At 39.8% G+C, this 23,952-nt stretch overlaps 1 protein-coding gene across 1 annotated transcript; it reads left to right on the top strand.

Annotated features, from left to right (window-relative positions):
• Positions 1-1,215: 1,215 nt before the first annotated feature.
• On the top strand, positions 1,216-9,332 carry rnd1b (Rho family GTPase 1b). The gene is made up of 5 exons (XM_053317688.1): positions 1,216-1,335; positions 1,804-1,891; positions 8,465-8,574; positions 8,703-8,837; positions 9,087-9,332. The coding sequence occupies exons 1-5, from the start codon at positions 1,216-1,218 to the stop codon at positions 9,330-9,332; spliced, it is 699 nt and encodes a 232-aa protein (XP_053173663.1).
• Positions 9,333-23,952: the final 14,620 nt, after the last annotated feature.

Below are 23,952 nucleotides of genomic sequence, written 5' to 3'. Positions count from 1 at the left end.
TTATCTTTTAAATCTCCTTCTCCTAACAATAAGATGCTGTTTCCATACAGTAATAACCTTCAGGGTGTGAAAGTCATTGTGTCTCCAGGGGATTGGCCAGCACAAGTGAGAGGAAAGACCTCTGACTTGACCCTATAGCCAGCCGATAGCTGTCACCTATCAGGGGGCCTCACACCAACCAGCCGTATGTAAACATTGTGGTATTACACTGAACAGCACACTGACACAGGTCAGTTTGCCCTTTAATCAAAAACCATTCACTTAGACACTCTTTAAATCTTAACTGTCTGTAATTGTGGGTGGTTTTGAGCAACTGTAACCAGTTAGAAATAAATAATATAATAAGGTAGAAAATAACCTCCAGCAATAAATCAGAGTTTCAGTGCTAATGTGTCTCATTCCAGTCATATATCACCCGCCACATACTTTGTTGAACCTTCTAAATCTGAGACCAGGAATTCATGAGCAGTTGTTGAAGATGGTGGATCATTTTCAAACAGAAGGAGCTAAGTTGTTTGGATAAAATCAATTTAGCTCTGTAGTGCAGATTCAAGTAAACTCATTATTCCACTGTGGATTGGTCTATCAGTCCCATTGTCTTCAGCCAGTGGTATGCTATTGATCCAGAGAGTCCAGTCAATCTAATCAATTAATTTGCAGCAGGCCAAGTGACAAGACACACAGGTGACAAAACAGAAGTCTGCAGTCTGACTGCTGCCTGCTCCATTTCATGAATCCTGAAATGATAATTTAATGTTATGTTAAGATAGTTTTACTTTTAATTACTGGAGAGAGAGAGCTGAAACTATGTGTCCATGATGATGAGGTTGGTTTATCTTACAAGAAAACATACAAATAAGTAGCCTATGTATCTAACAGTTATCTGAACAACATATTTAAAAATCCTGTTTTTAACGCAGCACAACGTCATCACAGACAAAATAAGTTGTTTTTGCTGTGTGAGAGTGTGAGAGCATCACTGAGTGCAGCAAAGGGATGTTAGGGAGCCTGTGGAATGGCGAGTTCCTATTGGCTGCTGCGCGCCTGTATAAAGAGCCGCAGTGGCAAATTCAATCAGATCAACTGCAGGCATCCTCCGCAAGCAAGACATCGGGACGCACCAAGATATAGGGACAATTTCTGGGTCTGTTCTTCAGCTTGTTCTTTCTGTTTTTTGAATTTTTTCTGCCAAAGAACTGGAGTTTTATTAACACCATGAAGGAAAGGAGAAATACACAGCCGCTGGTGGTGAGATGTAAACTGGTTCTTGTGGGAGACGTTCAATGCGGAAAAACGGCGATGTTGCAAGTCCTGGCTAAGGACTGTTACCCAGAGGTATGCTTTAATGTGGCTCACGTGTTTGAAAAAATGAAATCAATATCTATGCACATGATGCAGTTTTGTATTTTGTTTATAATGAGTGTTAGCTTCTCAGAAAATAACTGAATGTGGCAGGGGGAAAAATCGGTACGTCTGTTGAGACAGTTTAATGCGCATTTTTAAAAAAAACGTCCTTTTGGTTTATATTTACCGTATTATTTAAAAAAACTAAAGTATGATCAATATAAATGTGTTATCTATGCATTTTAAGTGTTTATTGGTCTGCACTGAATATTTCCTGCAGCTGCTGTGATTCAAGTGATTGATCCGAATTTCCTCCAAATGTAATATTTTCATTTGGCTTATTATTTGATTCAGTGCAGGTTTTTGTGTTGCACTAATTATGTAGATAAATTCCATTACCTGTAGCTAACTGACTGACACCTCCCCACTAATGGCACCATGCTGCTAATTACTCCCCAGACCTACGTGCCCACGGTGTTTGAAAACTACACAGCCTGTCTGGAGCTGGAGGAGCAGCGAGTGGAGCTCAGTCTGTGGGACACTTCAGGTAACTGATCACCTTTCCTCTGTTTGGCCTATCATGGCCTGCCATCCTGCCTGCAGCACTGAGGGAGACTGGGATATTAGGCAGTGCGCTGTGAATATAATGAGCATCTGCTGAAAGGAGAGCTGCGCTTTTGAATTTGTTCTCTAGGTTTCCTTTTTTAGGGAGCATCGTCTGTCCTTATTGGTGAAAGGAAATATGATGGAAGTGGTGTTTGATTACATGAAGTCTTTTGGCTTCTTTGTGTGCACTTGTTGAACTGCAGAGTCTCAGTCTGTTGAATCACTAAATGGCTGCTAGATTTTCTCTTCTATCACCTGATGCATCTTTGCATGTGGCAGGGACTGACAGATCTACAAGTGCACCCACCCCAGTTTTCCTGTATCTAATGCGTTTCACTGGCAGAGAGACAGTGATTATTCCACTTCACTTGGTTTTCTTTGCTGACTTTGTGCTACATATGTTAATTTACACTAAGCGTGAAAAACAGGGTCAATGTGTCAGAGTGGAGCTCCTCTGGGATCTGCTGTTTAGTGTGTTGACCTGAATACTGTGAACACGGGTCTACAGCACCTGTTTGATTCCCTTCATGCTCACTGCACAGTGGTTTCTCTATGCAGCTCACATTCCTGTCCACACTCTACATCCACACTCGTGCTGGATGTGGCTTCACACTGGGTCGACATAGCTAAGAAACCTGCATGTCTGTAAAAACAAATCTTTTACGTAACAGACCCACTTGTATGAGAGGATGCAGTATTTACTCCATCCTCATAAACCCCCCTGCCCCCTTATCCAAAAGCGGTGATAGGAAAGTAGTGGCTGTAATTCCCTCCCCAGACCAAATCCTGCTTTTTAATCCCAGACTGTGGACCTTTGGTCTGGGCAGCAGGAGTGGGCCTGGTGCCGAGGGATGATGGGTGTACAGAGAGACGTCCTGTTGGGCAGGAAGGTTTTCTGGAGCAGACAGACATGAGGCAGATCAGAAACTCTGGTGACCTGCATTCGCCTCCATATGCTGCGCTAGGTCACCCACTCAAACAGCATGATGCAGGGGATTAAGACTCTGAATAGGACCACTGGGCCACCCCTTCTGACTGACCCAAAGAGCTTGAGACGATTTCTTTCTTTTTTCTTTCTTTCTTTCTTCCCTCTTCTCCTTTCTTTTCGTGCTTTCACTTTAACAATATGCAGCTTTACTGTTTGACTTCCATTCCCATTTTCACTTCTTCCTGCTTGTTGTTTTTAACTATCTCCTTCCCCCTGTCGACCCCCTATTTAGTCGCACCCTTGTTAATAGTGCTAATTTGCATCTGTAATTCCTTAACACAAGGAACAATACACACAAGTAATAAACACATACTCAAGTACAGTACAAAATATAATACAGTATATAATAGGCTTATAGGATTTATTTACATACTTTTCAGTCTCTTTTCCCTCTGACAGGAGAACTTATATCACCCCCTCTTCCTCCTTATTTCTCTTATAGATGACTCAGACTTTATTTGTTATTTATTTGTTGATCACACAATACTGTTTCGTCTTCTTACTGTAATTTGCTCTAATTGCGTGGAGTTGTGCCGCTGCAGCCCCGTCACACCGACAGGGTCTCCTCATTATTTCGACTCCCCTTCATTGATCCAACTGACCTCATCACCGGCTTCACATGGCAGGCAGCTCCTTCTTCCAGCCCTGCCATGGATTTACAGACCAAAATCAATCCTCTGGCTTTAATCAGCCTGCGTGGCCCAATCCGACATGCAAGGGGAGAGAGGGGAGGGGAACACCATCCAGTGGCTGTAACTCATGAATAGTAAATAATGAATCTTGTTATTGTGTGAGTAATTTATTTCAGGTTGAACGGTCTTGCTGATAAAGCCTTTGAGTTTTAGAGGGTTCTATATACATTAATGTTTCTTGTATGATACATAAGTGAGATTGATTTTGAATGAACCCCAAATCCATTTAAGCTGATGAAACAATATGTATAATTGTAAAAGAGAGGGACAGTTAATAGACAATAACTGTGTTAATGACTGCATATCAGTCATTTCTAATGGACACTTGTCTTTTTATCATTTCAGTCTACTCTTTAGGGCTCTAATGAATATTTTCATTTTGATTATTCGTTCAGTTATTTTAATCATGATAACTCTATTCAGCATTTCTAATCAATATATCAACATTTAAATGATTTAGCACACTATATTGTAGTTAAAAGCAGATATAAGGGCATTTTAAATAGTTATTCATTGACAGTATTTTTCAACAATTATAACTCATCATATGACATATTTAATATTATTACAGCCGGATTTTGCTGTATTATATAAGTCATTGTCTGTTTATTTAGCAGCATCTGAACTACTGTTTTGATGATCAGCTAAATATTTTAGTCAAACAGTTAGTTTGGGACCATTGGTTGAATAAAATAAGACATTTAAAGAAGTCAACTCTGCCTCTTGGAAATAAATGTTTCACTATTTTCTGAGATTTATGGAACAAATGATGAATCAATTAAATGAGAAAAATAATCATCAGATTAATTGATCATGAATCAATCATTAGTTTCAACCCTAATCCAGTTACGAATGTATAGTTGTTGATAAATCCATTCATAATTGTACATATTTTCTTACAACTGCATTATAGTATCTTTTAAAGCATTAGTATTTCTTGTTTGTATACTTTAAATATTTAGGTTTAATCTATAAATTGAAATCTTTAAATTGCTTGAGATATTACTTTACAAAGATATAAAACAGAGAAAAGCAGCTGGAACCAGGAAATGTTTGGCTCTTTTCTTTTACATTCGTCAAAATGGCAGTGATTATTTCTGTCTTGACTGAATCACTTAATTGACTAATTGTTTCAACACTAATCTAGTTGTTAAGCATACATCATTTTAAAGTACTAGTCTTGATTAATTTACTCCAGTGGACTCAGTGATCTACTAGAATTGAATGTTTATTGTATTTTTACCTTTGACTCTGACTTTCTGAAAATAAGGGCTGTAGATTTAATTTTTTTAAACCATGTGTTGTTTGACTCAACTCCAAAATCCAGAGTGTGATCAGCTTTGACAGTGTCAAGTTATAAAGTAAGCTTGTTAATAGTTAAGTCATGGTGATGCTCAGGAACAAAGAGCTGTCCTCTCTATCCCTGCAGGGGGCTTCAGCCGTGAGTCTGACTGGCTTTGGCATGTGAAACCAAGGAACAACTGTCTGAAGCAATGTAGTGTGTTTTGTGGCTAGGGCTGTGTAGTCTGTTAGTTATCGGCTGCAGCAGCACCACCACAGATCCCAGCCGACTGAGTGTGGGTGGAGGGGCAGGGCTGCTCTCATCCCCAAATCTGTGAGTCATCCCATCACTGGATCATTAATCTGTCTGACCCCTGCATTCTCACTGTCGGAGAGGAGTGTGCTAATGATGGAGACTAGCTATGTCACTCAGTTGATTTAGCACACATGCACAAAAATAAATACACACACACACACACACACACACACACACACACACACACACACACACACACACACACACACACACACACACACACACACAGACACACAGAAGCAGACCCTCTCCTCTCCTCCCCCACCTGCATCCTGTGAAGCCTACTTCCACTCTGGCCCAATTTCCACCTCGACACTTAGCTCTGGGCACCACACCATCAAGCCGAATGGAGTTTAGTTCAGCCGCAGGAATTTGGGTATGCGCTTTTCTTTTCCTTCCATTCCCCGGTTAGACGGGCTCACTCTCCGTGTTTCATGCCTCAGAAACTCTCCATCTGTTGTAGAGGCATGCTGTTGAGAACAAGGAAGAAAGGAAACATTTGGGCCATAGCTGCGCTACATGTGCATTGATCTGTCTACCCAAGCCATTCTCCGGGTTGTTGCAATGGAGAGAAGGAGGGAAAGCGACAGAGGCTGGTTCTCTGTGATATCAGACTGCAGGGGGTGAAGGATTAATGGCATAGGAGGGCTCTTTGTGATCTGCCTCAGTAGGATACACTCCTGCTTTCCCTCCTCTCTTCCTCCTGGCTTTTTCTTGCCACAATAGAAACAGCTATTTCTTCCAGGATTAGAAACTGGGTCCTGGAGTGTTGGAAGAGTGCTGCCAAGGCTGCTACTGTACCCATACAGCATGCGGTGGAGCTTCAAATCCTAATATTTACTCCCTCATTTTATTTTTGAAATGTATTTCCTGAAAAGATGGGATACAGGCCTTCTGAATCCTGCATCCTTTGTCCAAAATAGAAGATAAAATCAATTTATGTGGATGGTTGAGTAACAAAAGATACATCCAAGACATCCCCCTCTATCTCTAACCCCACTTGGCAGGGTAACTAATTGGTCAGCTTTAATTGCAAAGGCTCTTGGACCCCCTGCACAGCTTTCTATTGATTGCTGTATTTAGATCAGTGGCCATTTAATGCAGAATAACACCCAGGTTCCCGGCTGTGTGATCCCCCCTTGCAGGAGATTGAGAACATGCCCTGCCTCTGACTCTCCTTGATACTTAAGAGTCACACACACACAGACTCATCATCCCAGTGGTGCTAATTGTTTTCATTTCAATGTGTGTCAATTTTCACAGTGAGCCAAGTTGTCTCGCAGATGAGCGTGACTTTTCTACTCTAGTTCTAGGTGTAAAATGTGTTAAGGCAATAAAGTCATTAGCATTCTTAAGGCACCGGTGTTTGTCCTTTTTGGAAAAATACAGTTGCAGTAAATCATTTAATCAGGATGTTTTCGTTAATTTGACTAATTAAGAGCAGAACAAAGTCATTTTTCTATCCAAAGGCGCAGAAACAGAGTTATTACACATACAGCGTGTCCCTTTGTTCCTCTGCAGCAATGTTTACTTTCTTCAGGACATTGAGCCCTGAGGAATTTCCTCACAGATTGTTATTATTCTACTCACAGCGCTCGGCATCTGGCAAATTTGGTTTTACCCTTTGATAATGTGAAATATCATTAAGTATTCATGAAACTGATCCATATGCACACATCCGTGTTGTGTGTGCTTTTTCATATGTTTTCTTCTCATGCATTGTTTTCTACACTGTAAATCAATTAGGGCAGTTGTGTAATATCTAATGAGTGATTACACAGACTGCTTTTGTTATCAGTAGCTATAAGGGGAAGACTGAACCCCTTTTGGGATTCACATGGAGCCTAAAGTAAACATGTTAATCCCATTGAGCGGCTCCTCTTCTGTTTCATCTCATTGTAGATTGGATGCACCTCTGGCTGCTTCCAAATTTAAATAGTGAGTGTATGTGTGTTATTAGGTGTGGTGTGTGTGTGTGTGTGTTGTCTGTGGTTCCCAACTCTGCAGCAGAATGAAGGAATGTCCCCAACAGTGGGTGGGTGGGCAGTTTGTGGTGTAAAATGATTGATTGGCAGTTAAGGCAAGCCTTTATGGAGAGGTAGGAGGAATGTCTGATGTCGATGGTGGATTCCAAGGCTGTTGCTGTGGTAACAGAGGGACTGGAGGTATTGCGTGGCGAGCGGAGGATTTTTGGGGGGGTGGGTGGCTTACTTAAGGATTCTGAGCATGAGTGGGAGCGTCTGTCTGCCCCAAGCCCTACCGTTCCACTTGCGTAATCTACTGCAAGAGAAGATCAATGAGGATTTAGAGCTCGATTGTCATCTTCTCTCCCTCTGAAATGCCAGCAGAGGATATAGGAGCAGGGAAAGGAGCAGTTTCAGGGACAGCAAAGTGAAGCTCAGCAGGAGAAGTGATACCGATTTCACATAATCCCTGCAGCTGTATTCTCCTGCTCTGCCTCTGCCGCTCTGCTGCTTTATCACCCGTTTTCCTTTGACCAAATGCCTGTTGTCACAGAAATCGATTCTTGAAACAATCTCCACTTCAAATAAATTTATCTTTAGCTCAAATCACATACTCTTAAACATTTTACAATGCTACTGTAGCCTGTGGAATTAGATGCCACACAGGACACAATTACTTAAATGGTTCTTGTAGCTTTAATTTTATTGTTGACCACATTTGCAACAGGTCATTTTAACAGTGTGTGTAAGCTACTGAGTCTTTTTAGAGAACTGCTCATGTGCTTTCACAGTTTGTTGTAATTTTTAACACAAAAATGGTTTAAAAGGAAAACCACACAAAAAAATACACAGAGAGAAAACTTCAATTAGAACCATATAAATACATAACCATAAACCAACAAAAATAACCTTTAAATGTACAATGTATAATTGTAAAGGACACTTAATTTCAGTCTCACCAAACCCACATGTAACATTGTCATTTACTTTCAAACTGATTTAAAATGAATGTTAAACCTGTAGTATTTCTCTATTAACAAAGTACAATTTCATGGTGTGGCTTTATATATGCTAACACAGGAACATGTGTAGGATGTACAGTATTTCATATTAGTGGTGAGGGTTAGGGTTAGGGGCAAAATTCCTCTGAAAATGATAGGAGAGGAAACTAGGAGAGGAAGTTTGTAAGCATCGGAAATGTATGGGATAAATCTGAGGTGCCAGCATAGGGTTTTCTTCCACATTAATGACTCTCTTGTTTCTGTCCTCCAAGGCTCTCCATACTATGATAATGTGAGGCCCCTGTGCTACAGTGACTCAGATGCAGTTTTGCTGTGTTTTGACATCAGCCGTCCAGACACTGTGGACAGCAGTTTGAAAAAGGTAATGGCTTCAGTACTTAACTTTATAGTCATACTTCTCTTTTCTAACCCACCTAATACCAGCAATTTCTTCAAATTGAGCTCACTGTTGTGTAAGCATACTACAACACTGTCTTGTTTTGTCCACAGTGGAAAACTGAGATCCTGGATTTCTGTCCGAGCACACGCATCCTGCTCATTGGCTGTAAGACCGATCTGCGCACAGATGTCTGCACGCTGATGGAGCTGTCCAATCAGAAACAGACTCCCATCACCTATGAACAGGTGAGACAACACGTTGTAGGTTTTCCAGGAATATAGTCAATGAAGAATTAAAAACGAGAACAAACATAATGAGAATGAGAACATAAGGAGTCACCTGTTGTTACCCAGAAGTCAATGATAGTATCCCTCATTCTTTATTTAATTTTATGAACCTGCAAGGGCGTTTCTTTCCCTTGACCACACACCAGCTCACACAAACAAGAATATTTTATTAGTTATGAACGGTAATCCTTCATCAATTTTTTCCAGGGTTCTGCAATGGCCAAGCAGCTGGGTGCAGAGGCCTACCTGGAGTGTTCAGCATTCACCTCAGAGAAAAGCATCCACAGTGTGTTCCGCACCGCAGCCATGGCCTGCATCAACAAGTTGCAGCCTCTCCCGAAGCCCAGCCCCACTCGCCGCCTCTCTAAAAGACTTCTCCACCTGCCCAGCAAGTCAGATTTGCTCTCCACCACCTTCAAGAAGGAGAAGACCAAGAGCTGCTCGGTCATGTGAGTGGAGACCTCTTGGGTTACAGTCCTCACATGCGACCCCAAGCCCCTGCCTCTTTGGTCTCGGGGAAGGGGGGGTGGGCACGATGGTTTGATCAGGGCTTCCTGCTGAATCCTTCCCTCACCCCCCCAGAAACCAAACACCCCTCAGAAGAGGTGGACACCTCGCTGTCCACTTTCTCCTGAACCTTTTAGCGCACATCCATCTTTTTCCACGACTGTTTATCTTGCTTTCCAACAAACAATATCAGTCAAAGTTTGATCATCAAGCTATCATTTTTTCACCTGTAAACAGTATGCAACTACAATGGTGTTACATCTGTCTGATTTTACTATCTTTAGGCACATGTTGATTTTGTCCAAATTGGAAATGTGCAACGTGTAACGTTTAATCTTGTGATGTAAATGCCTCTCAGACAACTCAATGGATATTTTTCTAAGTACAAACATAAATCTAGCATGAAACCATCAGGAATTAGCAAAATCCTGTACATCCCTCTTAGTAAGGTGTGTGAGGTGTGAAATAGCTTGTTGCTGGTGTCTCCATTTAGGCCTGTGAGAGCACAGCGATGTAGAGGAAGTAGTGGGACAAACTGCAGTAAGAGCTATTACATAGAGAGATGTTCTCATAATCTCAGTGGTGATGAGAGCAGGAATATGAGCTGTGAGTGCAGGCTGCTGTGCAGACAGCAGTCTAGACTGTATCAACTTGCATAGATTGATGCATGGTTGTGCAGCTCTGGACAGGCCTGCTCCACAGGCTTTCAGTGGACTAAGTGGAGGAGGCAGAGGTGGCTGTGTGTGTGCAAAATGACTGCGGAAATGAGGACACACACACACTCAAATAAACAAATAAATAAAAGGAAGTTTAGTTGAGCTTCTGGTGTGGCTGCTGTCACAGCCTATTTTAACTTACTATTTTGGTGATGGGGCAGGCACATTTTAATAAAGATGCTTTTTTGTTGTGACCAGGAGCATAAACACAAACGCAGAGCCGCTGAGTAATATTTATGAGACTGTGGCTGGTTATTGTTGCCAGTCATAATGTTATGAGGCATATTTAAAGATATGGGATAATGCCTACCTAAGTCAGGCTCTCTGGTAATGGGGAACTTTGGTTTGAAGTTTCAAATATTACTTGGAAAAGATTTGTAGCATTGCATTGTTGACAGTTTTTCAACAATTCTCAAATGGTATTATGCAGTTTTGAAAAATGCCTTTCATATCATGTTCCCAGACGTCATGGAGATTTTTTCACTATTGTAATATGCCTGTGGATTTCTCTCATTTACAACAATCCAATGTAGCACTCCCAACCTGACTTTACTCTTCCAAGATTTTGTGTCGCACACTCTAATAAGCAGCACTTACTGTAGGTTACAATGACTACGGCGCAAAAAATTGACCCTTTTCCTGAGCTTAAATCTTTTGCTTCATGGTTATGTGTGTGTGCAGCATCGATCTCTGTGCTTCTAACCATAAAGCAATAATAATTTAAGTGCTTGTGATGCAAGGTAACCTGTGTGGCAATAAAGATACAGCTTTGTGATTACTGTCATGCTATAACACTCCATGGACATCCAAGTTATGGACTGAAACCATCACTGCTGTACAATGAGGCTGCTGATATGTGTTTGCCCCTCCTCCACCGGTATATAAAATAACCAATGATAATGTTGAGCTGTGACTTAGATCAGAAAATGCTGGGAATGAGGGAATGACACTCTTTGAGGTGAACTTTGCTGTCAATTTTATATTATCTTAATAAAAATCATTGAGTCAGTACATTTGAATAATAAATTGCGTGTGTGAACTGACAGTGCAGTGTATACTTTTAACATTGGGAATCTACTAGGAAACCTTCAAAAGTCAAACAATCATATTGCAAAAAGGGCTAGTACTTGGAAAAAAAGGGAAATAATATGGGACTAAGGAAAACAAGTATTCAAAATGCACAGGCTGGCCCTGTCCAAAGAAAGATATTTTTCCATTATTTTTGTTTTTTGCATTGATGTGTATTAAGTTTTTGTTTATTTCGTTGGTATTTAATAGCATGATGTGAGTCCCAGTTTTGTTTTGGAAATATCTCCCTGAGATGGCTAATTTAGACTGCCCCTGGAAGTCGGAGGAACTTAAAGTGGTGATTTGCACAAAGGCTTCCAGTTCGTGGTCACACACTAAATTCCTCTGCATTGCCTAGCAACAATTCAGCGTAGGAAAAAGAGACTGGTTCTTGTGTGGACAGAGAGGGTTGGCTCACAAGCAGACATCCCTGCATCCATTATAACAGCGTCAGTTACACATTTATTGTCAGGCTTGTTCAGAAAAACACTTCTTGATATTGTTTTTTTTTTCGGGGTTAGGGAGCTAACGCTAGCCCTTCTGAAGATGGGATAGATGGGCGGCTCACGGACCATGTCAGTTAATATGCAGCCTTTGTGTTGTAGTCAGTGTGTGGTACAATGGTGCAGTCAATCTCCTAAGCATGTCCTATTAAAGTTGTATGATTGTACATACCGCCTCTTGTTTTATAATCATTGTAAGACATCTTGAAGGATGTCACATGAAAATATTGTTGATGTGAATATTTATTTGGTAGCTATTTTTGCCTTTTTTGTAACATTTACATTTGTTTAAAATCTATTTTGGATATTGATTTCTTTTTCTCTTTTGTTTGTTTTTTGCTGTGTTAAATAAAGCTTGCCCTGTGCGGCACCCTTGAATTGTTGTTTTCTTGTCATTTAAAACATATTACACATCAAATATAAATGCACAAACTAAGTTAGAAACCACTCATCCATTCTCTGTGAGGATATTATTTAATACATACAGTTGCAAGAAAAAGTATGTGAACCCTTTGGACTTACTTAGATTTTTGCATAAATTGGGCATAAAATGTGTTCTGGTCTTCATCTAAGTCACAATAGACAAACACATTCTGCTTAAACTAATACTGCACAAAAAATTATATGTTTTCATTTTTTTATTGAACACACAATGTAAACATTCACAGTGCAGGTGGAAAAAGTATGTGAACGTTGGATTTAATAACTGGTTGACCCTCCTTTGGCAGCAATAACCTCAACCAAATGTTTCCTGTAGTTGCAGATCAGACCTGCACAACGGTCAGGAGGAATTTTGGACCATTCCTCTTCACAAAACTGGTTCAGTTCAGCAATATTCTTGGGATGTCTGGTGTGAATTGCTCTCTTGAGGTCATGCCACAGCATCTCAATCGAGGTGAGGTCAGGACTCTGACTGGGCCACTTCAAAAGGCGTATTTTCTTCCGTTTAAGCCATTCTCTTGTTGATTTACTTTTATGCTTTGGGTTGTTGTCCTGTTGCATCACCCATCCTCTGTTGAGCTTCAGTTGGCAGACAGATGGTCTTAAGTTTTCCTGCAAAATGTATTGATACAATTGGGAATCTGCAACTACAGGAAACGTTTGGTTGAGGTTATTGCTGCCAAAGGAAGGTCAACCAGTTATTGAATCCAAAGGTTCAAACAATCACATAAGGTTGTTCAAAAGCTTTAAACATTTTGAAAATGCAGATCAAATAGTTCATACCATCCTGTCATTATATAATGTCAGCACATTATAAGAAGTGTTATAATGTAAATGAACATATTCCTTAAGCAGTGTATCACTTCAATCATCACTGTAGTAAATTACGTGCTTATCTTTGCTGCTCTGTCAGTGCTTACAATTTCTTTAACAGGCTCCATGTCACTGCATGCATGCAGAGCATGTCTCATTAAAGATAGAGAAAATTTAAACCGGATGGACGGGGGATTACTGTCATTTTCTGTTACTTCAACCCTAACATCATAGTCAGCGATGATCAGTATGACAGACAGACTAATGACAGAGAAAAGGAAGCTGTGTCAAAGTCAGATAAGTAAATGACAAATAATTAAAAGCATAATAAGAATGATGTGGAAAAGATAAAAGATAGATAGATAGATAGATAGATAGATAGATAGATAGATAGATAGATAGATAGATAGATAAATAGACAGACAGACAGACAGACAGACAGACAGATAGATAGATAGATGTCAAATAGAAAATGCCCAAAAATAAATCTCTAAAAAAGATAGCACTTGGCACACATTCATCCTGACAGGTTGTTGGAATCTTTGTGGTTTCACTGTCTCTTCTGAAGGTGTGTCTCTCATCTCTCTTCAAACACACCACATCTGTTTTCTGCCAGCTGCAGAAGACTCTGAAACTGGCTTGGTGCCACAGAATGTGACAAATGCGCCAACAGACCAAGCAGCCCATGTGCCCTCACATTGCCTCCTTTTTTCTAAGGCTACAGATTATAACTAGTGCTAATCAGCTCTATGCAGTGAGTGGCATCTGCAAGGGAGTGTTGACTGAACGCTATTGTTGTTGCTGTTAGCTTGTACAGTAACATGTTGCTCCTGTTACTAAGGGCATGCTAGTCAAATTTGTGAACATGTCAGCTCTATCCCAAACACTCAACGATGAGAAAACAAGGTTCTGAAATGTTTTGATGTCAGAGATTAGACTTCATCAATGCTGAATTCATAACTTAAAGAATATGGCTGGTGTCTGCCTTACACAGAACTACTCTCTGGAGACTGAAAACTTGATCACTGTTATTAATCTTTGGAGCTATTTCTAGACAAACTAACATGCCCAAACTACTTATGGTGAAGGACCATGTCACCCAGTACAAACATTTTTAATAGGAGGTCGATGGGACAGAGTAATAAGCTATATCAGGCTTTGAATACACACACAATACTCGTAGGATAGGTTCATTGTTGGTTTGACTCTGCACATGAGATATGTTGACACTAAGAAAAATATAGTACATTCCCACCTTATTCTTTAACGTACATATACATCTTCAACAAAATAGATGTATTTCATGGAGATATAAAAAGGCTGGGATCAGACAGGGAATCATTACTTCAACTAATTTTAGGATCAGGATATAAGGCATTGTTGGTAACTGTTACAAGTAAAACAAAAACACCTAAAATTTGTTTTCCACCTTCCCTGCAGCACTATTCTCATTGAAATGCACTGAACTGGTGTTGGATGTTGACCTGTCTTCAGATCAAAGTTCAACAGCAACAAACCTCTTCCTGCTTGTTGCTATAAACACTTTGCTGCCAAAAACCATGATGATTCATAAGACCTCACCGGGGTGATCACTGGAACACCTGAGGTAGAGACTGACATTGTGCACATGCAGGCATACACACTGGGTGTGAGGACATGTAAATGGGCCACATACGCTGCTAGTCGTAGTAAATTAGGCCAACATCTGGACAGGCACAGGGAGTTCAATTGCCCACTCAGCTGTGGCTTGTACCTCGAGGGCTCTGTTGAGGAGAAGTGGCATCATCATGGCACAGTCCAGTGAGCTTTTAGGATCGGCCCTGCCATTTTGTTAAGCCTTTGCCATACACAGCCACCTTAGAAAAGTTCCTTGTCTCCTACACAAATAGTGGTCCACATTGACCAAGGATAAATTTGTCGCCATGGACAAAAAGCTGTAGGGGGAGGGTATTTACTCACACAAAGCCAATTTAATGGGCTGTAAAGCTTAGTGGATTAATTCTAATTCACACACATTTTAAACTAATCAGAATATCAATTCACATCATAATATTAAATTCAAATGAGTGGTATCATTATTATCTTAGTGCTGACATTCAAATCAATTAATTAGAATCTAGATTGATGACAGAAGATGCACCAGTATTTTCACTTGCAATTAAAGTGATTATATTCTAGTTCAAAGGTATGTGCCACAGGAAAATAAAATAAAGGATTTAGACCTGACAGCTTGGTACAATGAGTCAGTGTTCAGTAGTGGACAGTGTTTCTTTGGGTCTCGATGGTGGTGTACAAAGGGTGATCTGAGGGGAGTTATGCAGCACTGAGTGGACAGCCCTCAATGCTGTTGTGTAATATTAACATCATGTTCTGGGTCCGCAGATAACTGTCTGCAAGGACACAACAGAAAACAGCACATTGCAGAAGTAAGCTGTCACTTTATGTTTTCTGTGTGTGTGCCAGCAAATTCAAATCTGCCACATTGTCATCTTGGGAAAAATAAACTGTGCTCATGAAGCGAAAATTGTGCTTATCCATATACACGCATCTGTTCGGGTATGTGCTAATCTTTGATTACTGATGAGGTGTGATGAGGTGTCGAGTCCTGCGGTGTGCTCTCTCTTTCTCTCTCTTTCTCCCTCTCTTTCTCTCTCATACACACAGACACCAGATTCTCTGCCTCTGCCGCAGTGCAGGGCAGGGCCAGAATATCCAAACCCATCAATTTCCAATTCAGCCAGTTTTGATCACAAAAAGATGTAGCATAACAGCATTTAACAGGACATGATCAAAACATTCCTATTGTGTCATTTATCATGTTTATCTTTACAATCTCTTTACAAGCTACTGTAAAGGCTGGCCATAAAATCAAGATTTGTTATTTTCAGACTCACAGTCTCAGAGGTATAAGAGTTGAGTGTCTATAGATTTATGACAAACTCAAAATATTCTTTATACACATTATTTACCTGTTGATGACTTAAATTGAAATCTACAAACACATCCTCTGCATCACAATTTTAGTAGCTGTCCATCTGAACAGATCTTCCCTGTTTATCTTCATGCTCACTGTAGACTAAACATTACGTTGCAGCTCCTCCACCACCCCCATCTCTCTGCATGACCTCTGACCCTAAACTCCCTCCCGTGGCTAAACCTATGGCTCTCTTAAAGCTCTTTCTTGACCTTGTGTTTCTCTGGCAGCACCACCAATGAGTTCAGTCAAATGTGAGCAATTGTTTAATGTTCCCAGCGGCCACAGTGGTGAAGCACAAGTTGTTCCTCTGAAAGTAAACTGTTTATTTTTTTGATTTTTAAAATGTATTTATTTTTAAGGAGTCAAGAAAGCACTGTGTTGTTTTAGGACACATCTTTTTGTATTTGTCAGGATGATCCAGAAACATGATTGTGGCGCAGAGTCATGCAAACTGGGGAGATGTGGGCTGGATGAGTAAACATTGTTTTATTTTAATCCTTATATGCTATATGTGCATGTTAGCATCATCTCCTTCGATGTGTGTTTGCCTGATTTAATTTGTTAGAAGAGAACATTTTCTCAATCTTTTCCAAATGAAATTATTATTTACTCATTAAGTATTTGATGGTATAAAACACTAAAGTTGTTGTTGTCATTTATATGGTACTGCTAAGGGGCTGCAGATGACAATTAACTGTTAGCTGTTGAAGCAAATTAGCACTAGCTAAATACATGAAATGACAATGTACATGTTTAAAGGATGATTCTTATTTATAGTTTATAAATGACATTGTAATAAGTCCAACAGTACACAAACTGTCAGATGATCATACTGGTTCAAACTCTTTTGGAAGAAAGTTTTTATAAACTGGATTTATCCTTTAACATTATAAATGGTCCCTTAGAAATATATCAAATACAAGAAAATGAAAGTAATTTATAGTTAAGTTTATGTGTAGTATATTTATGTATGTGTTTGTGTCTGTATTTTGCATGTTTCATATAGGAGTGACTGCACTAATCAAAACCTTATATTCAAAATATTAACATCCTAGACAAACATAGAAACAACACGCTCAGGCTCTGGATCTTTTTCTTTGTGATCACTGGGCAACCGCACACAAAGGCCGAGGCATGCTCTGCTCTGCACAAATCTGACACTGTCTGAGCTTGAGAGGGCGAGGAGGAGCACAGGGCTATACCCTAAAGATACACATGCACACACACACACACACACACACACACACACGCACACACAGTGAATTTGGCAATGGGCCACATCCTGCGTGTGTCTGCACAAGCCAAAATAACATGTTGAGATCCAGTACAGCACCCATAAGCACCGTCCCCTCAGCTGCACCAGTGGAAAAATAAGCAGGGTGCAATGCTTTGTCCTTCATGCTCCCTTTACTGATTAAAATGCTATATTAGGTCAGCTGCAGCAGACTGAGTGCACAGAAGTGATAATTACTCCATAATTACACCATATTCTGTCCCTGCCATGTTTCACCACCACCATGTTACTTTTTACTCAGTGGTCATGTGTATAAGCACTAATTGCACACATCAAAGCACTGAATCCATATCTGGCACCCTAAATTGATGGATGAGCCTGTTCTCCAACTCAGAGGAAAACATCAGCAGCCATTAAAAACACCAATACATTTCTCTAAAGAGAGCATGTCTCCATCAGCGATCAGGATGCATGCATGCGTTTGCATGTGTGCAACTGTTATCCTTAAGGTCCCTGCAGCTATGAGACAAGTATTACCAGTGGGGGGAAGGATGAGAGACAGACAAAAGGGAGGCCGTGGCTACTGCAGGCAGCACTCTGCTCATTTTTGTCTCTGCCACTCCTCTTTAGGGAACCATGGCTACAGGCAGGAGCATGTGCCTTTAGTGGTTTGAGAGAGTGTGAGGTGTGTGTTCAGCTTAGTCCAGGATGCTCACAGGACTAGAGGGCCCTCCCGCTGAGCAATAACTCTCCTGCTCTTGCCTGGGGGGGGGGGGGGGAACAAAGAAATAAGGAGATGGGGAGTGAGCAAAGGCCATGGGGGATGGTGTGAATGGAGATGATGGGATATCTTCACTGGCGCGATAGATTTTAGTATAAACCTCATCTCTATTTTATTTGAAAACAACATGGACTTGGGAGAGGGAAATGACCCATGCTTTCCTTGCTGCAAGAGACAGGGACACTGGAGTGTTAAAGACAGGGAGAGAAACACTGAAGCTGGGCAATGACATTGATCCTTAGTGACAAGGGAGCTGTAAAAGCACTGAGAATACACACACTAGAGGGATGTTCTTGCATGTACATACTCAAAGGGGGAACTGAAGCATAGAGCCAATGCAGATTATGTAAGCACTGCATTGGGAAGGGGTCTTTGCAGCCTGGCAGCATCCACAGGAAACTAGCAAACAAGTTGCAGTGAAGCTCAAACAGACAATTTATGAGGACAAATAAGAGAAGATTAGATGGTCACTTTTTTACAAGGCAAGCAAGCTAACAAGGTTTTATTATCAATATAATGATTGAATTGACAAATGATGTGCTGATCTGCAACAACGCCATTGCAGGGATTTGTTGTTATGACAACAACAGGTAGCACATCTGTGATAAAAGCATGTTCCCTTAGTGGGTTTTTTTTTTGTTGTTTTCTTTACAGATGAATAAAAGAGACAGACGTACAATACATCGATTTCTGAAGGAGACAGTGAAGCTGCACAGATGAGATTTTAAAGAAAATGTTTAAATAATCTAACTGCACTGTGCCTCTTCTTGTCTTACAGAGGTGTCAAGGGTCTGCTGTAATATGAGCCTCATAACTGATTTACAGCAGTATGTTACCCCAGCACATGCAGTACAAGCAAACTGAAGCAACAGTATGATACATGTGAGACACTTGATGAAACTGGTAAACATGAGTCCTGCCTGCCAGAGTCTGGCTGGATCTGGCCTTAAGCCTTCTGTCAACCTGAGCCAAACATGGCTCTGCCAGCTCCACTGTGTTCAAAGAGCAGGAGCACGATTAGTTGACAGTCTTTCTCACTGTTAGACTGGAGTTTAGAAGGTCATGACATTCCTATCTGTGGAACCGTCACACTTATGCCAACTAAAAATTATGCAAATGACAAATTCAAGATTGTGTTACCCCCCTTTACCCTCAAAATTAGCAAGTTCACATTTGTCAAAATAACAGACTACAAAACATAATAAATGCCAAGCAGCATGGTTCAGCACAGCAAAAGATCATTTAAATCATACACAAAATGATTTCGTTTAACATGTTGGGCACATGGGGTGTTAATATAAATGCCCTCACCCATCAGTTTGGGTCCAGGCATACGTCATATCCTGTAGCAAGATTTGCTGGACTGTACCTTGATGCCCTGCTTGGTAAAGAGGAGGTTGTGGGAATATGTTGTTTTATGTCCTTATTCTCATTTTATTACCTCCTCCACTTTCACGCCATCATCAGTAAAGTTCTCTGCGTGAGTATGCACTTAAAAGGTAGGAAAAGAAGTATTTTGAGATAAAAGAGAAGTTTTTAATCAATGCACGATCTAGATCCTGGAATACAGTCTGTTACTATGCAACACAGCCGCTCCAGAGATATTCCCGTGGAGGATTTTCATCCGCCCTCTGTCTGTGTCCTCCCTCCCAAAGCTGTTTCTTCTTTTTCTTCTTCCTCTTCCCTTTGACTCACATATTCCCGGGTTTTTGATTCATAGCTGCTTGGGGTGCCATCTTTGGTGAGTAAATATGCATTTTCTTCTAGTAGCTATCCTTTCTTCCTTGACTGACTGTAAAAGGCAGGAACAAGTATTCCACACCATGGCAATATGTTAATGACTTCTCCATCTCTCCTTTAATTACTGAGATGGCTTTTGATGTTCAAAAGAGCTCTTAACTGGAGACAAAATGCTCCACTATTTACTTGTGTGTAACTTTTTAAAATATTGTATTATAATACTCACATTTCACTAATTGTTGATTGTTGGTGATATTTGATTTAATGAAATAATGTTTTCAATATCAGAAATCATGAAATTAAGTAAGCAATCTGAGACTAAAAATGGGTTGTAGACATGAATATCTGCCAGGAAATTAATTCAATTTTGAATATAAAAAATACTTTCCACAATGTAAAGCTTACACGACTCAGGATTTCCTTATTGTATTGGGTTTGTGAAAGGCAACTTTAGTTTAGTTTTTGTCCTGGCTTGTGGTTATAACCTTATTCTTAACTCTACCCTGTATTCAATCTTATCTAGGCTAAAAATGGGATACCAGTTGGCTTGTGAGTATAAAAATGTACCTTATGACTCACACTGATTCATATATCATGTGAGGACATACACCAGTGGGAATGGTACACACACACACACACACACACACACACACACACCACTCTCAACTCTTACTATAATTATCCGACATGATTCATCTGTCTGTTAACTCTTATGATTAAACATCTAAAACTGCTGAGTGAGCTGTTTGTTGCCATAAAGTGCAGCTCTTCTGTTTGCTAATTACGAACTCCTGCTGAGCCCTCTGGAAGTGTGACGTCTCTACATCAACAAACCACAGGTGATGAATGTGCCCACCTCATAACTGCAGAGGATTTTTCTGCTCTCACACACTTAACCTTAAGATCCAGCGGTTAGAGACTGGTAATGCATGTTGTTATAGTTCTGGGTGATCTTCTCTGGATCTGTATCAGGTCTCTGCCTGGATGCTTGACATGGATTTTAGTTGAAGAAACAGTTACAGCACATATCAGTAAATAAACATTTTGTGTGACTCACAATCTCTGCCAGCAGGTGCACTCAGCTGTAGCAGAGAATGCTTCTTCTTTCACGATCAGCTTTTACATTTGGCACTTGGCATAGCAGTATGAGTTGAGGGAGCATAAAGTTTTTCTTGCGATAGTCCATATTTACATCTACGTCGTATATACCATCTGTGATACCTTAAGAGCTGCCATACAGGTTGTGCCAAGAACAATTTTTATAATCAAGATGCTTTTTCTGTGGAAGCTCTGTGGAAAACAACAGGTTAACACTAACTAGGAGCCCAAGCACTGATAGAGGTGTTTGCTCTTTATATGAAATATATTTTGTACACTTATTACATTATCACTCTTTCATATTAAATAAAGGTTTACCACTTAACGCACGCTGTTCCGCCTACGGAACGGGACGGATGTTAGGAGGTAGCCACGCGTTCTTCTGAATGTTTTAAACACCAACCCTTAAACATATATTCACGCCGTACATCGTTGGAAAGCTTAGATTGTCCTGATTCATCCACTCACGACTTATATGGTTGCTCACAGCCGTAATAGTATTAGCGATTAGCTCGGCTAGCCCCTGAGCTAAGTAAGAAAAGCTATAATGCCTACATACCTTCAAAGTCTTCCCTTTATCCACAACGATCATCTTATGACACAGGACTTTCTGTACAGCTCGCCAAATATCCATTCTTGTGAAATATGAAATCCGTTTCCATAAAACCGAAATATTTTCCTCAATATGTCCATGTATTTAGTCCAACACGTAATGTAATAACACAAATAACAAACCATATGCGGTCCGTTTACATCATTTCCTGACCTGCACGTCCATCTCAGAGTACACGTGACTATATGTTTACGACCGTGAGCCTCTTCTGCTTCTGACGACACCACACACAAGCCAATCGGTGTTTAGGATTAGGCAGTACATGGCTGTGTCCCAATCTGGTCCCAATTGCGAGGCTGCATCCTCGAAGTACGCGACCTTTGCGGCCTTCGAAGGATGCAGCCTTGAGGAACATCCGAAGGACGCATCAACCGTTGTTAAATGAGACGGTCTAGCCTTCGAGGCATTTCCTGGTTGCGTCACCAGCTGTTCCCGCCCATAAGACGAGAAAGACGCCACGACCGAAAAGACGGTGAAAAAGCTGACAAAATTATAAGAGAGAAGAAAGGAGAAGAATAAAGGAAAGGAGAAGAAAGAAGGAAAACACACAAGAAAGAAAGAAAGAAAGAAAGAAAGAAGAAGAAAGAAGGAAAACACACAAGAGAAAGAAATATTAAATTTGATTTGAGGAATCATGTCAAGTCACATGTCACATATGCAGTGTCTTGTAGTGTAACCACCATTATAAAGGCCATTTTGTTAAAATTGTGAAGAAGACCATATAACAGGAAGTGGTTTTAGGTTTTAGGTTTGTTAACATCATCAAGATTCAAGATTCAAGATTCAAGAACTTTATTTGCCATTTGTGCATACACACATAGGAACTCTTGTGTGGTCGTTCAAAGAGTCAAGTTAAAAAGACACACAAGAAAGACACATGAATATTTTAAAAAAGTGCATAAACCCCATATAAAGGGAGAGGTGTGAACAGTGTATATTGCACATGAGACAATTTAATATAATATGAGGTAATCAGGTCATCAGGTTATTTTGTTTTGCATGTTCTGTGTGTGGTGATGCTGTCCGCTCATCTGTGCCTGAGGTTGTATGTCCAGTGTTTGTGTTTGAGCAGGGAGCTGGATGTAGGTTGTCTCTGATGATTCTCTCTGCTCTTTTTTGACAGCGCTGTGTAGATTGTGTTCATAATATCTGAACTCAAGACATTCAAAGTTCCAGATCTCTCTCTCTCTCTCTCTCTCTCTCTCTCTCTCTCTCTCTCTCTCTCTCTCTCTGCCCACACACATCTATTAAAGATACCTTTACCAACATTTTTATTGTCAGATTAAATATTCATCAACTGTATGCAAAGCAATAGAAAACAAGTTATGGGTTGACTTATGAGTTGTTGTTGTTGTTGTTGTTGTTGTTGTCAGTTGATTTTTTTCCTTTTTTCTATGATACAGCACGAGTTAGTTTTTAAGATGAAATGACCATGATTGTTGTAAAATGTTTTTTAGCAGTACAGAATTTACAACTGATTATTAACTGAAATTACAATGATTGTTTCTTGACCGAATTTAAAATATTTTTTCTTTTCATTTGATGTTTTAAAATTAAGTAATTATTTAAGTACACTTAAATACACTGTAAGTAAATGTAAATGTTAAATATTTTATATTTTACATTTATCATTATTTTGTGGTTACTCCATTGGACATTTTCAGAAGTATTCAGTCTTATTATTGGTTAAAAAAAATGGTTGCAAATGTCATTTGAAACACGAAATGTACATATTAACACACCTGATGCATGCAATTGTTCATCTTGCCAAATCACAATTTTACAAAATCATAATGAAAAGTAAAATATTTCATAAGGTTAAATTTGACAGATCATTCAGTTATTGATTCTTATCGACTTCATTGCAGTACATTTAGATATATATTACTTAATAGTTAATTATAATAAAAATAAAACAATTAGTTATTGTGTCATGAACATACAAACCCAACCCATATGGATTTACAGGACACAAAATACAGTATAGGTGGTGAAACATTTGTCAAACATACACATTACATTACAAAGAAAGAAGTGTGTCTTCTGTTCCAGGGTCTACAAATAAAGCCTGGCACACAAAAGGATGCCTTCCTGAAACACAGTTCAAGTTATTTATAATCATCTATTTACAAAACAGTGTTAACCTAAAAACAACTTATAATGAGCATATATAAATGTATATATAGGCTGTATATATAAGGCTCCAGGCTGTAGTTGTTGTTAATAAGACTATACATTTTTAATTAAGGTTTATGACCAAACATCAACAGACCTTCTTCCTGTGTACATCAGGAACAGTTTGCACTGAGAATCATGAATATTACACTGCAATCTGTGTCATTTCTATCTCTTGTTTTAGTTTAATAGCAAAACTTTTCTTTCACTTGAACTCCTGGTATGTCAAACTGATTCATATGAATGAAGAGATAAAAGTGCTCATTGCTATTCAAACAGTCCCATGTAGAATATGCAATGCTTTAAACTCAATGAAAATCACTGTCACTAAACTGAGATTCTTTTAATACCTGTGGAAACATGATGCACCAATGTCTTAACCAAGACGAATTTCAGCCAGCCTCAGT

This window comes from Scomber japonicus, chromosome 4, assembly GCF_027409825.1.
Source record: "Scomber japonicus isolate fScoJap1 chromosome 4, fScoJap1.pri, whole genome shotgun sequence".
In the NCBI taxonomy this organism is placed as follows: domain Eukaryota; kingdom Metazoa; phylum Chordata; class Actinopteri; order Scombriformes; family Scombridae; genus Scomber; species Scomber japonicus.
This window is presented reverse-complemented; position numbering and strand designations above follow the sequence as displayed.